The 15,600-nt window shown below is 39.8% G+C and overlaps 2 protein-coding genes across 2 annotated transcripts in view; one reads left to right on the top strand and one right to left on the bottom strand.

The window, feature by feature from the left end:
- LOC105188962 (acyl-CoA synthetase short-chain family member 3, mitochondrial) overlaps positions 1-15,600 on the top strand; it is a 42,858-nt gene that overhangs the window by 1,721 nt on the left and 25,537 nt on the right. Inside the window, exon 2 of the mRNA XM_011150711.3 lies at positions 215-389. The gene's annotated coding sequence lies outside the window, so the exon portion shown is untranslated. The remainder of the gene's footprint in view (positions 1-214; positions 390-15,600) is intronic.
- Positions 3,257-14,047, bottom strand: Ms (neuropeptide receptor myosuppressin). Its single transcript, XM_011150717.3, has 3 exons — positions 13,868-14,047; positions 5,934-6,136; positions 3,257-4,717 (listed from the first exon to the last, which is right to left on the bottom strand). The coding sequence occupies exons 2-3, from the start codon at positions 6,127-6,129 to the stop codon at positions 4,629-4,631; spliced, it is 285 nt and encodes a 94-aa protein (XP_011149019.1). The 5' UTR covers positions 6,130-6,136; positions 13,868-14,047; the 3' UTR covers positions 3,257-4,628.

Below are 15,600 nucleotides of genomic sequence, written 5' to 3'. Positions count from 1 at the left end.
AATGTCAGCTAAATCATATGGTATGTTACGTGACTGTTACTTGTAACAAAGCAACTGTTATGTAACTTACCATATGATTTAGCTGACATTGTAACATCGATGATACTTTGTGTTATACTGAGTTTTATCATTGCAACGATGACGTTTACCGAAGAAAAGAAAATTGCAAAAATAACAGAACAATAAATTTGTGGAATATCTTGATTCTATACAGAACAGGTCTAGACGAACTTTGGCCACCATTATCTGAGGGTAAAGCCGCAATGAGAAGGAGAATAATAAAAATATATCACGACCGCTCACCGCAATGGAATCGCAAGGTCTCTCCGGAAAAATAGTAAATACTGTAGGGACCTGGCGCAAGATGAACCCGGGACAATAAAATTAAGGTAAACATTAGATTAAAAAAATAGAGCGGAGAGTACAATAAATCTCGCAATTAGACGAAATCTCTTGAGCCTTATCTTTTAAGCTTAAGAGTTTGCAAATCCGACTTATACGGACGATAGTGAGAATGACTGCTATATATCATTCTTTTTCTTTTTCATGAATTAATGATCAATTATTGACGATTAAATAGCATTGCCCAATTGCGATTACTCATAAAATTATCAGCACGTCGTTGTGTTCTCCACATTTGAATGAAACGCTCAGAGTGATTATCGGCAGAGGAACAATTAGCTTCTTTATGACTAATTACTTATGAACAATTACTTCTTTATGATCGTTTTTAATCGATATTCCGATACTCTCGAACCAGTCGAATTTCATCACGTTTGCAACGTGATAAGATGTTTCCATCGAGAGATGCTCGTTATTTATTACGTTTGTCCATGTTAGATCCCTTTGTATCGATGTTTGTATCGATATAGCGGTAGATTTTTCCCGTTCCACTCGTGTGTGAATTTCGCGATACATTTGCACACGACATGGTCTATTATTAATAACAATATTTATAAGAAATGCATCTCATGAAAACGATGTTGCATCGGGGAACAGTCGTATGTGTGTATTCGCGCTACAGAAATTTAAAATATCAGGAATGTGAAAGGGTGTGAAAATAATTCGTATGTAAAGATCGTACGGGCGCACACACATGCACACACACGGCATAAACGGCACATAAACGGATATTTTCTCGGGAAACAATGGGAGTATATGATTTATTTTTCTTTTATATTCCGTACGAGGAGAAACTACCCATACACACGATGTGTATTATTGTATGTCATACGGTACGTTAAGAAAATAAAACGTTATATCGACGTGGCGAAAAAGTTTGTCCTGTTAGTCGGTAGCGGCCGACTGCTGCGATGCATCCGATTCATTTTGTGACAGAGCTTTTAATCTCTGACTTGAGATGAGACTTCGAACTTTAACTAGAACTTTAACTTGGAATCTTACCTACCTCGTTCAGCTAGTTCCCGATACTCGATCTGCTTGCTCGCCTCAGCTCTCGCTCTCATCCTCATTTTTATTCACCCGCGACTGGGTCGATTTCCGCAGCGTCGATCCTCCGATCGACTTGCCGGAAATCGAGTTGATGAGAATTAGTCTCGAAGCACGAAGCATTCTTTTTCGGAATTTTTTAACCGAACCGTCGTGTCATCTCGCGAGTAAATTACATCTCGCCGCGCTCCGTCAACGTCGATGGAAAGTTTCGTGTTATTTGTAAATTATGTGCAACGTTTTCCATTTCTTCTCTTCGTTTCAATGTTTACCTCTCGGAGCACGCTAAAGAACGAAACTGCCAGCGGAAATGTTTCTAACAAGAAAAAGGGAAACAAACTTTCCTTAAAAAGGAGAGTCTCCGATTTGAGCATGAAGGAATTGAATGCTTAGTGGGTAAAACACACAATTAAGCAATCTAGTTCGTCGTATTACCGCGCGGAATAAATTGTTACCAAGTAAATTGGAAATGTCTTTCGTCGTGTCGAAAGCACTCGACATACGTCACGGAGAATGGGGAGGGATGACAGTGCAGTAACCAACATGTATGTTTTGAGAGAATCGATTTATATATATATATATATATATATGCCATTATATCTATTATAAATATGTTATCTCACGATGAATATGCATACGTACATTAGTACATATCGTCGTATCGACCGTATCTTACAAATCTTGTCCGTTCCGTATGACTGGTCCGTTCCGTGTGAGTGATAATACATATACATAATATTGCGAATACATGCAACGAGCAAGATGCAGATACGTAATTGAAAGTAACGCTAATGGTCTCTCGAGGGCTGGAGACCCCCTAACGAAACTTTGGCACGTATGCTTCGACATCGAAATGCTTGGTTCAGTTAGACGCAAACAGATGCACAAGCATCCCGGCGATACTTTATACATACTCAGAACGTTGAAAAGTAAAAGTTATGCGCAATGTTTTCCATCTCTTCTCTTTGTTTTAATGTTTACCTCTCGGAGCGCGTCAAAGAGTGAAACTACGTGCCAGCGGAAATGTTACTAACAAAAGAAGGGGAAACAAAGTTTCTCGTCGAAAGGAGAGGCTGGATTGAATCAACATGGCACAATGAACGCGAGTCAAACCTTATTGCCCTTATTGAAGGGAAGCGAATTTCTGGCTCTTAGAGCCGACTTTGATCCTTGAGAACCAGAAATCCTGTGTCGCTGGACCAAAACGGTCATTCGGTTCGTTCATTGTCATGTTTCATTCATTCGATCGATCTCATCTCGAACGTAAAAATAGCGGAGGCGGTTCCCCGTATCGCCGTGTAATGCCGTGAGACACGGAATCATCAATTTGCGAAATCAACGGCGCGAGATCGCCCTCTCGTACGACGCTCTTCACTTTCTCTCGTTCGATGGTAGAGACGGTCATTATCTCACGCGACGCGAAGATGAGCGTGATTAATTGGAAACAGTAGTCGCGCGAAAACCGATACGGCGCGACGTTCCTATGTTCTTACGTACGTACGTAAAGTCGGTGATGTTAGTCTAACCGTAAGGACTAGTTAAGGGTAAGGACATGGAATTAATAGACGACGAGTAAACTCGATACATTCATGTGGTAGAGCATGGTAGATTAAAACGACATATTTGCGACGCGGTCAAAGCACACCAAACTTTCGTCTCACTATCGGAATAATTCATTCGCGTGATCTACGACGATCTCTTCTTTTCACACCGTCCGAACGTCCACAGCAGCGAATCTGGGATAGTAAAATAGAAAACGGTCGTGCCGCTTTTACCGGGAATTTACCGGGTGTTTGTATTTGTCAAAGGTCGAAAAATCTACACGTCGCCACGTGTCGCCGACAATTGAGAAAGAAACGACGGCAAAGGTGCGCTTTAATATGCGTTACCGCGAATGCGCTGGCGCCGCGAATTTGCCATTTTATCCTGTCGCGCGTAAGTACGTACTTGCTGACGTACGTCAGCAAGTTGCAGAAATTGTGTACGAGAAATAACGAAAATCAGTCGTCCGGTTAAATCATTCGACGCGCGCGCACCAAAACGAGCGACTCCTAAAATTTACATGCGAATCAAAGCATTCCTCCGCGTCCCAATTGTCAATAGTTTGGCAAAATCGCCCACGCGAGACCCACGTAGAAAAACAAAATGGAAATCGCGAATCTAAATGGATCCATGAACCCAAAGAATCCAATTTGTTCGCGCGCTTGTACCGTTTTATCACTACGCGTTACATCGTAATCACGATCATCTTTTGATCGTGAGGCAAACTCTAAGACGTTTCACGCGATAAAACAACTATTAACATACGCGTTAAGTTACACGAACATATTCTGTGACAAATCCTCCGGTCTCTGGAAGCTTGTATCACATGTTCGTCAGATACTTGAAGGCCGTCGATGACCGTAATTATAACGTAAAGGATTTTCAATTAAACCGCAATCGTATCCTTATATTCTCTGAAGATCTCAGATTAATACTAGAGAATCATTAAATAGATCGTGTTCACCGTTCCTGTAAAATAGCTTTCCATTTTTAGGACATTTGCCGTTGCATGTAAATCGATCGAACGAAAAGTAAAATATGTCGGTGGGATTTGGATCTCCCTTTAATTTTCTGCAGAAATAACGGACAAGAATACACGTGTTTAACTGCCGCGTGTTATACTGCAATTATCTCTCCGAGAAACTTTAATGAGCTGGAGCAACAGCAAGACAATTTCGAGGAAAATAAACGCCTGCTATTGTATTTTGTCTTTCGAGAAACAGCATGTTGGCCGTTGATGGAACATTCGCAAAACATAACACGCATTTAATTGCCACTTAATGTCTCTCTGAACTTTTCGTTCATCGGACAAGGAGGAGAACGAATTAACGTGACGTACGCTTGAAATACAAACTTGACGAAATATACTCACTTTCAACGCTGACTTAACGCTAAAAGGGGAGCCAATTTCATCCCTCAACGCCGTTCAAATGCAATAATCGTCAGAAGAGGTCAAGCTGTGTTTAACGTTAGCGAGATCGGTGCGATCGTCTTTCTTTTGGCGCGTACGCGGCTGATTGTGATTCATTGGAAGTCGGCAAATGTCCTACGAGTCGATGATGAGGCGATCGAACGACTTGAAGAAAACTTGATCGTTTGCCGCTTGTGAGAACATAGAGCAGAATGGCGATGCCGTTCTAACGTCGTTTTCCGAAGCGCAAGAAAACGTGATCGACGTCTTGCCTCTTGACACCGTTGTTATATCGCGGCAAGTAGTCTCGGTATTCTGGAAGCAATTCAATGCAGCTACCGTGATCATCCGAATCCATAAACCTTGACTCGAAAATATAAAGAAAATATAAAGAATAATCGAGTAAGAAAAGAATGTTTGTCAGCTTAACGGTATAATCGCACCGTAAAAGCAATATATAAAAAAGATATACACAAATCAATGTACAGGATGTTTCCTTATTAGTTGATCTCGTTTCATAAAAATCTTATCTCTCGGAACGCAAGAAACGACTGTAATTCTGAATAAATTCAAATGGGTCATATATTTATACGAGCTGCTTCGACTTTTTGATCCCGATGATAGATTTATTCATGAGCGGTTTTGCAAAAACACTACGGATAGATTACGATTCACGCAAAAAGCAAGCTACCACACATCCATGCATATACATAAGACCTGTGAGGAGATCTAAAAGAAATATCATGTGGCAGATTTCGTATGTATAATATTATTCCATCTTTGCAAAAACGACATTACGTGCGCAATACAGAAGTATTATTTCCGATACCAAATGGAAGAATCATATTATTTACATGTCATTGCTTATGTATGTAAATATCAATATGGGAAAACGTAGCGGCACACGTGTGCCATTGTGTGTCGTGTCAAATGTAACCGCGCGAACTTTAGCGACTACGATTGTCATCGAGTTTTCATGCTTGGATTGAACTTTAGATATACTTGAAGCAAAAGTTGCGATTTTTTAAATTTTGCTATGTCTTAATTGCGTTTTCAACTGATAATGAACCAAGCAAGACAATGCCTTACATGATTTGCATCGCGCAATATAGTTATTAGAGCATAATTATGTAATTATCTTTCCAGTCTTGAAAGGGTATATTAAATCGACGGTAAACGGCAATCACTTATTTAGCCTAATTTACTGTTCCAAGAGTCTATATTTCCATATTAAAGTATTTATATTCGAGTTAATGTTATGTTAGAGTCAAGAAATCCGACGCATAGAACGAAACGTTAATAGAAATGCTAAAGCATCGAGAATTTACATTACTATCTTATTTATATTAATGTTATTATAATATTTTGTTATCATTATCTCATTTCAATCAATGTTCTATTGTCATACCGATATATTCATATCGATAATTGAAATGAATACTTTTGATAATATGTATCAGAATGAAAAAATTCTCCGCGTATCATACGTACTGTTTTAAGAATAAGCGACATGATGGATAAACAAATTTACCTTTGTCGTCGACAAAATCATTCATGTCATTGGCATCCCATATTCTGGCGATAGTGACACAGATTTTACGTAGTCTAGGTGGAAGTTCCTCGAGAAAACCTGGATTGCACTGAGCAGGCAATGCGGCGAAAGCTTCGCCGGATATAATCGCCATAGTCGTCACAGATACGAGAACCATCAACGTCGGGCTTATCATTTTTGGGCTGTAAGGAAAAATACACGTCTACATCGATAGTCGATAGTCTATAGACGGCCTAGAGTTTCTCAAAAGAAATGTATAGGGAGTCGAGAAACATTGCACTTTAATCGCAATACCTTGTCATTATTTTATCGTAGAACTGTTTTGCAATTTTTAAATTGCTGGTCTACTTCGAATTGTTTCATTACCGAATAAGATAGTAAGCGACATCAAACTGTCGTATGCGAGCAACGTTATAACAATTAAATCAACGAATACATTTCTCTACCAATTTGTGAGTTGTGTAACTTTACAAAGATACCGTGTTTTTCCGTAAAACATTTGACATATCAAATTAACATTCAGATGTCAAGGATCGAATTTAAAAACAGAGCTAAGGAAAACTCGATTTACTTTCTCATGTAAATGTTATTGTATATATTTTTTTACATTTCCGCACTATCTGGTATTCTTTTGTTCAGTCCTTTATTTATTGCCTGTTATTCCAAAAGAAACATATTTTGGCATTATTCTAAATAATTCCTATCGAGTATCTTTGTCTTGCGAATGTCAATTGTGCCCACAATGTTAACCACTATTATAAAATAACTTATATATAATTTTTTATTACGTTAAATTGTAAATGCAGCGTTCACAGTGGATCACGTCTAAACATTTGGATTGTGAATCGCTGTTTAATAAATAATATGTGTATATGTTTATAATCATGGATTTATGTCTATGGATTTATATTTATAATCATGGATAAGAAAGCTGATGACGTTGCGTTATGCGATATTGTCTCTTTATACGGATTTCTTTAAACTGTTAATTAACACGAATGCTACGAAGCATGCATGCAAATATCTGCATAAATATTGGCTTGTATACTCTAAATTTCTTTCCAAGTCTCTGATTTCCTTGAACAAATTACACGGTCTGCTGGAACGGTGTGCGTCACATTTGCGCGTCGATGCTTATCCGTGCAACGAAATATTCAAGTGAGCCCTTTTTAAAATTTGTAAAATTTATTTGACGATATCGTCCCGAATAAGTTAAGATTAATTATCGGAGCAGCGTCGATTGTTGACAAGCGATAGTAATGCAATTCTAGCATTCGGCTACATCACACACTTATGCCTGATCGAATATTGAGTTTGTTCTTTATAGCTGCACTGCTGAACTAGCGCAATAAATTAAAATGAGACAACTATATTTTTTTTCACTCTAACTTATTACACTAGTTCAGCAGTGCAGCTATAAAGAACAGACCTGTTGAGTAGCCTCGACTACGTTCATTCACTTTTTATTTTGAAAGTTAAATTATCCATTATTTTAAATTCAGACCAAAACTGACTCGTTGCGCAATCCAATTGTCTCCGGCTTACTTATGACAACGTTCTTTATTCTAAATGTTCTGTACTTCGTTGCGATAACATTTTGCTTTAGACGCTGCACGTTACGCAAGACGACACGGCTTCTCCGTACGTGTTTCTGATACGGCAGGAAAATGCATATCGACCGGAATCGCGTTGGCTTATATATCGCAATGCAAATTCCGTGCGATATGTGCATGAAATGCACTGTTTGATCCTAGAGGAAGAATATTAAAAAGACGATGAGAACTGACTGGGAGAAAAACAAAAAGACAGACGTGAAACGTAAAAGCTTCGCCTTACAGGAAAGGCGGCTTCAAACGCATCAAGTAAATAAATCTCATTGATACGAATACGACCTGAGAAGTGAATTCCGTGAAGGAAATCGCGTTATCCATTCGACATTCTGTGTCTATGATCGGATCATTCGATAGCCTTTATTTTCTATGCTCGTCGAACGTGAGATGCCAAGTAAAATGGAGACTTATACTGTGAACCGGAGAACAAAAGCTTGACAAATAAGTTTGATATTCTCGCGCATTCTCGCAGAGGGCGCGCAAAGGAAGCCGTGTGCGTCCCGTCCGGAATCGCAAGCGGTTAAATAAATCAGTCATATCATTAGACGAAAGGACAAGGTTTAGCACTTGACGATCTCGAAGAGAGGCACCGCGAAGGATGGGAGGACGACTATGTCAAGGAAGCGCGTCAACTTCGAGATAGCCGACAATGACAAACGGTGTGGCAAGTTTGTCCATCCAGTAATGGATTACAGCAAGCGGTAAAAAGAAGCGATAAGAAGGAGAAAAAAAGGGAGAAAGAGGAGGGAGAGCGGAAGGGAAGCTTAGCTGTATAATACGTATAATCTATTCAGTGCAGTCCTGATTGCTCGTAAGAGAATTGAAATCCTCTGTGGAGCGCATCGAGCGAGCGTCACAGTTGAATCGTACGGAGCGAATTATACATCGGCAAGTCTGCCGATCCCATTCGAAGTTGCTGAAAGATGCATGTAAGCACCGAGTGATATTTTGCTACATGATCTCGCAGAACTGCGTGGCTATGTATACAATTGCAGTACACGGATTGGGGCAAATAAGCAACCTGTTGCTGCTGATGCGGCGATGCTCGGCTGATGGGCTGAGCAATCGTGTCTCGAATATACTATACGTGTTACGCGCGGACATATACATGTTACGTGGCCGATATGTGTGATAACATCGCGGGGGTAAACTTCACCTTAGTTCCGAGTCGCTTGAGACGTCCGACGAGATTATAATGCGACGGCGGTAGGTGCGAGTCGAGTGAGGATTTCGATTGAATTTAAATGACTCGTTAACTCGACTACCGGAAATATGAAAACAAAAGATGCACCGTGTCGTAATTCGCACGAACGAACGAAGAACTGATCGATTTCTCATCGCGTCGGATATTCGCCCAGGTGTGTCTTTCGACAATACGTCAAAATCGAAACGCGGTAGGTCGGAGTGACGATCGACTCGAGTCGTTGTTTGTGTTTACTTATTATCAACTGCGAACGCGCGTATGTAAATATTGGCGATGCGCCGAACAGGTAATACGGCTCGATACTAAAAACGTGCGTTTTCATACGTTTCGCGCCGATACGTGTAATTATTGTCCATACCGCACTCTCGCGACACGTTCCTGCAAACCAACAGGCCGATGATAAAAATAACTGTATACATAAGAATGGACGAAAGAGAAAGAGAAAGAGAGAGAGAGAGAGAGAGAGGGGGGGAGGGGAGGGAGGAGATATATGGTACGTATCAGTATATCGAAGAAGCTTAAGGAAAAGAGACGATGGTCGAAGCTATAATGATGGAACTTTTGATACAAGCAGACAATCAACGATGGTATTCTTAAGAGCGATTAAAGAGGAGTGGACGCATGTCGATGCCGGGACAATGATGAGCTCTGATCGCACTTTTACAAGTACTTTTACAATAATGCTGCCTACGAAGACACGTGCAACGTGGGAAAATGATGGAAGTTCGGTGTTATGAGTTTCAAGCTGTAAAGTTGTAGAAACTGTTTTATCGAATGAATGCAAAAGTTTTGATGAGTTTTACAAAAATTGATGAGTCGTGACTAATACAGTTTTATATGGCAGCAGATATATAAATGTATATATGTAATACATACCTATACATACATAAACGATAGAGAAAATGTGGCGACTACTTGGTGGGATGAATAAATAATTTTTAATAGAATTTAATTTAACCCACTTTTCTGTTACGAAATCCATTATAACTTTTGCACTCCTTCGATGCATGTCCAAGGTCGTTTTAATGTGTATACCGTTTTGCACTTCGTTAGAGAGACGTCAAGTTATTGTTTTTTTGTTTTTTTTTGACTCATATTTGACTCACGGAAGAACGTGAGACGTGCTGCGAAGACAATGAAAGAAATATATACTTTGAAATGTACGAGAGAAATAAGGTTCTTGAACGGAATACATACATCGATATGAATCGTATCGTTGTACGTCAATATCTTTTGAATTGTTAATACACGTAATGTTATTTATATGCATAAACATATATATTCTGAAAGTACTGACGTGTCTGAGCCGTCCTGATATCTCGGAATAATGCAGGTCACGTAAATCGGACTTGCGTAACTATTTGCGAAGGTACGATGAAATATTAATATCGCGGAAGCCGAAAGATGAGACGAAAGGTCCCATCTCTCTTTTTCTTCTTCCCTTTTCATTATGCGCAAACACGAATGTGAGATACGGTGAGAGCGAAAAATTTTAGGACGTGTGTAATCTCTTTTCAAACGCAGCTATGTGAACTTTTTGTTTTCAATATTCTTTTCCTTCATCATTTGAATGTGCCCTCTCACCGGTTCGCTTCCCGCTTTCTCAGTGAATTACAATTCAATTGTTTGATTAGAGTGACCGATATGTCGAGATTTGGCAGCAGGGAGACAATCGGGCGTGTCCGTTGCCGATCGTAGAGCGTTCACTATTGTCTATTTATGTATGTAACCGTCGATACAGGCCTTCTCTCCCATCCATCGGCAATAAATTGCGAACAATGAACGAGCCCCAGAAATCTATCTCGTCGTTTCTCGGCTACGACACAATACTCAGTTTCAAGTTAGTTCCCAAGTTAGTTTCCAAGGGCTTTAGTACACGATCGTGATAACGTGAAATAGTCCCAAACAGGCGCATCAAATAGTCGCACGGGCGTTACCAGTTTCGCCGACCGGTTTAGATGCAATTTGTGTCATTTATGTGTGGTAAGATGTTCGCGAACGATTTGGATGTCGATACGAAGCGCGTTACACGCGAGTTTACTATGCATAACGACACTTGCAATTAAACTTGCAGCGCTTGGGAGTTACCGTATTACCGCATGTATGTTAGATTGATCGCGCGCGATAACCTACGCAGTCTGAAACTAATGCACGGCACCGCGGTTTATTAATCCTAGGCGTAACTGTTTCATATGTCAAGACAATCAAGCGCCGAGGCAGCGGTGTTTCGTCGAGAATCGATCGTACGCACGATCGTACGAAAAATCATATTTTATACGCAATATAAATGTAATATATATCCCGTTATGTGTGCGTATGCGTTTGTATATTATAACAGTGAAAAGTTATACACTTAGGTGTAACAGGTGTTATTCGACGTCATATCACGCATATTGTAAGACGCGAGAGACTTCGGAAAGCAAAGCGTGAGGTTCTCAGGAAAATTTGATCTAATAAAAGCGAAATCTCGTTTCGCAAGAACGGGAACCAAGACGAAAATGTGAAAGCTGCTCTTCATAAGATATCGTGCGATTCGGAATTCCTTGTAACATACGGCCAGGACAGGCGCAAATGGCCGTGCGGTCGCGGACTCTGGGAAGAGGTGAAACGATATAATATCGTTTGAGACCAGCAGGTATATGTATTCAAACGAAATCGCGTCTGAATGGGATCTGTACCCTTATATATCGTCGACCCGTCCTTCGGCGATACGCAAAAATGTATGAAAGGAACACACCTTGATGAAAAGATCACCTCGCCTCACGTGAGCGTGAATGTACGTGCGTGCGTATTGTTTCGTAACGTCTCGCTATGACTTTCAACTTTTGTCTAGATTCTATGCGTCGCACAATCACAATATCACGAACTACGTTATCATCGAAGCCTGACGGAAATTACGAAATATTTGAAACTGCTAAATCTCTCTCGTACAGATCAAGTATGTGAAATATCACAATATGATCACTATAATATGATTAAATCAACATACGGTAGAAGAGTCCTGATACGACTCTGGCATACTCGAACCGCTCGTGTTACGAAACACTTATTGCTCGCATATGTTTGTTGCACGATTTATTTAGAAAGGGAAAGGGTACCGTTTGAAGTGACTTAACGTGAAGCGCAGAGAAAATATATGGTATTTCTGCACTAAATAATTAAATCGTATTTTGCTCGCTTTACTTAGTAAGCATTGTGTTAGATAAAATACGCGTTGACGTACGAGCATAAATTTATAGAGCTACAGCAACTTCCGAAAGTACGAGGTCGTAATAACGTTAGCAAATATGTGTACTCGCGGATTATTTGCGATGTACTGCATATACAGGGTGTGTATGTATTATATATTAAACTGATTACACAAGTCGATACAGTCGGTTACAGTGCATACATGTGTCACATGCGTAGTAGTTACTTAATTCGGTAAAATATCAATTTCAAAGTTCGACACCCCCTTAAACTTTGACGCATATATTGGGTTTCACGCCACTATATAATGGCACGATCAATTTCACCGTGTAATATTTTATTCGAATAAAGGCTCAAAATGTCAAACTTTGAAATTGATTCCCTGAAAAATTAGATCATCAGTCGTGCGTTTTTTGTACTAACGATGTGAAAAGAAAATTCAAAGTGTCGCAGACCCGGTGCAAAATTAACGTTGTCTAATCAGATTTGGGCTTAATGTTCTCTCGGTAAAAATGTTCAAGGAGACAGTTACTCATCGCGACCATTTTATACCATATATATCGTTCGATATCCAAAAACCCAAGTTTCAAATTAAGCTCCCAAGTGACTTTGCGATAAATTTAGATGCATTATTATTCATTCGTGCTTCTCTAAAGAGATCTTCTTAATTTCGGAAATAAATCGTGCAGCTTCTATGTTCGATTGTTCAAAGGGAGTCTACAATTTTGAAATAAAAGTGAGAATCCCGGATTTCATATGAGAGATCGTAAGGGATTATCTAAGAACGTTGTGCGCACGTATATAAGCCGATTTGCGTAAATTTGTGTAAATGCCGTGATATAAAATGCACACATCGAATGTTTGATTTGTACATAAAGTGCACAAGCTTTTTAATAGCTTTCGCACACGATTTGTGTCATCGTCCTGACACAAATCCGTTAACACTCGACAAGAGTACCACAGGAAAATGTCAAAGATCTTGACATTAATAAGCAACAGAGAACACTTTGCAGCAGACAGCGAGATATTGCGTTGGAATTTCGATTCATAACCGACCGTTTCTCATGCGCCAGCTTAAAATCTCGAAAGGAAATTAAGGAGAAATATTCGATATATTCGATATTAGCGCAGACGTATTGCGTGATGCTTCGTTTATTCGAGAGTTTTATCACCGAAGATATTGCTCTTCGGCTCTATAACGCGTTCAATGTAATAAAAAGTACGAGCGGATATTTGGCGCGCAAGCCGTGATCGAATGCAATTGCTGAAAAAGCACCGGCAAAACGGATTACGCGTCGACTCGATTGCTTTAAAACCATTTCAATGCGTTTTGGCTTCCATTGACTTTATATTTTTTTCATAGACCTATTTCGATTCTATATTGAGAAGTATTTTGATCTTTCTTCTTTCTCTCGGAGTATAAGAGAGGAGGTAAAAATAAAAATTTTACATGTCATACTTTCGTATGAATCTGAAAATTATTAACTTTACCACACTCTAAAATTGTATACGATTGTTTACAAAATTTCCGCTAATGGAGACACGAAGACACGGACAGATTAATCTTGTTGTCACTGATTTCGTATTTTCCACATGGAGTTTTACATGAATAAACTCCCCGTAAATTATTCATTCGCGTCAAACATACAAGGAAACGACGGTCTCAATTTATTCGATTGCAGATTATATTAGAAAGTATTTTCGAAAAATCTTACTATATAAAATGAAATTTAACATAAAATAAAACTTAACTTAAAATTGACTCGAGATTGGTCGTAGTTGAATGGTGATGGTGAACTTATCAATCGCTTCTTCGTCAGACGAACGTAAAATTAATAACTGAAGAGTCCAACGATCACAAAAAATGTCACGCGGCTCAAAGTTGCTTAAACGCAACATGATGTACCAACCTGGCGAAAGTGCGACTACAACGGTGGAGTTCGCCGCGGCGAGTTCGAGGCGACGACGTTGCAGGACGAGTGAGAATTCGCAGCTTTGCGTCGCGCACCCCCAGCAGAGGCACCTTGTCCTCACGGCAGAAGTTGAGGAGAACTCTACTTTCGCACGATCCCGAAGACCCGCGAGTGGCCAACGGCTGGCTCGACCGGACAGCGAGTAAACAGCCGGTGTGGCTGTATGACGGGGTGAAATCGCTCGTCTGTCTCGGAAGCGGAATTGGCGGGCGCGATAGCGCGTAGATAGTGCGCGAGAGGACGACTTTCAGGGAACAGGAACGAAGAGGGTGGTGAAAAGAGAAGGAGAGAGGCAGAGAGAGAGAGAGAGAGAGAGAGAGAAGGAGCGAGGGGTAGCAGTAACCGAGAGAATGCCTGGAGATACCGTGTGACAGTGGCGAGAGCAGGCGGAGATCAGCCCTTAAATACGCGCCGTTCCAAGCGGCATGCGCGTTCCATGGGGCGCCGGAGAAATCATACGTCGGCGATGCGTAATTCTCGCTCTCGTCCTTTCACCCGCGCGGCAGCTTTTCCGAGCGACGACGGGACGACGGGCGATGCGACGCGCATTTTTTATTCGACGTATGGAATAATAAAAATTTCACGGTAATCCGACGGGACCGCGAGCGGCCGGAGACGCGCTTACATAACACGTGTGTCCTGTTGAGGGAGAATCACGCGGCGGCGCTCGATTGTGGTCGAACTTGTTGCTCTCTCGCGTTATAGCGCGAGCCGACGTATGTATGCATATTACATGAAGTCGCGAAGATCAAGAAGCCTAAGACACCACGGGATGTCTCAGAGGCAGTTTTATGGAGAGATGCGACATATTGCGCGAGAAAATGATGATGGCAGCAATGAATAAGTAGTAAGTGATAATGAATAGTGGATCAGTAGTATAAGAGTGACTTTGGCTCGAAAACTTTGTTTTACTAATCTTTTGAGTCACGCAATTAAGTGAGTAATCGAATTCTCACAAAATTCTGAATGATTCTATACGTTTTTAGGGTCGTTGAGTTCGAATCTGCCATCAGAATTTCAAAAAAGTGCGATTCAAGATGGAAGACGCAATATGGCGGCTTGAAAGAATATTTAGTTGACGAATCTGTACAAATATACTAAATATATACGGAAATAAAATTGCCAATGTTGATGGGTCAATGTCAGATTCATATTGTAACACAATCGTTATAAAAATTATGTGTGAAATGAGCATATATTTCCAAAAAATATGACGCTTACTATATACAGATTGTTAATTAGGAATAAATATAAATACTTATTTCACTGAGAAAATTGAATTCCTAGGTTAATTCTAATAGCAAATTCGTGTTTAGCAAATTAATCTTAATTTATCTTAATTTATTCAAATTTATATAATAGAATTATGTGTCGCTTTCTTTGCAAAGAAAGATCATCATTTGTCGGAATAATAATAAATAAATTATTTATAGCAAGATATTCGACAAATTTTCGAACTATCTGTACATATGTAACGAATTCAAGACAATGAATGTAAAGAGAAAAATGTTGAAGATTATCGAATTCCAACGCTATTTCACAATTTTTATGTTTTTCTTCAATATTTTGTTTATATCATGAAAAATACTAATATAATAAAAATTTATCAAAGGATTTAATCAACGACTTCAAAATGATAAATATAATATAGAAAACTGCTTCTTTGTAAA

This window comes from Harpegnathos saltator, unplaced genomic scaffold (genome assembly GCF_003227715.2).
Source record: "Harpegnathos saltator strain DR-91 unplaced genomic scaffold, Hsal_v8.6 scaffold224, whole genome shotgun sequence".
Taxonomy (NCBI): domain Eukaryota; kingdom Metazoa; phylum Arthropoda; class Insecta; order Hymenoptera; family Formicidae; genus Harpegnathos; species Harpegnathos saltator.
Note: the sequence above shows the minus strand (reverse complement) of the source record. Positions and strands in the feature narration are given on the sequence as shown.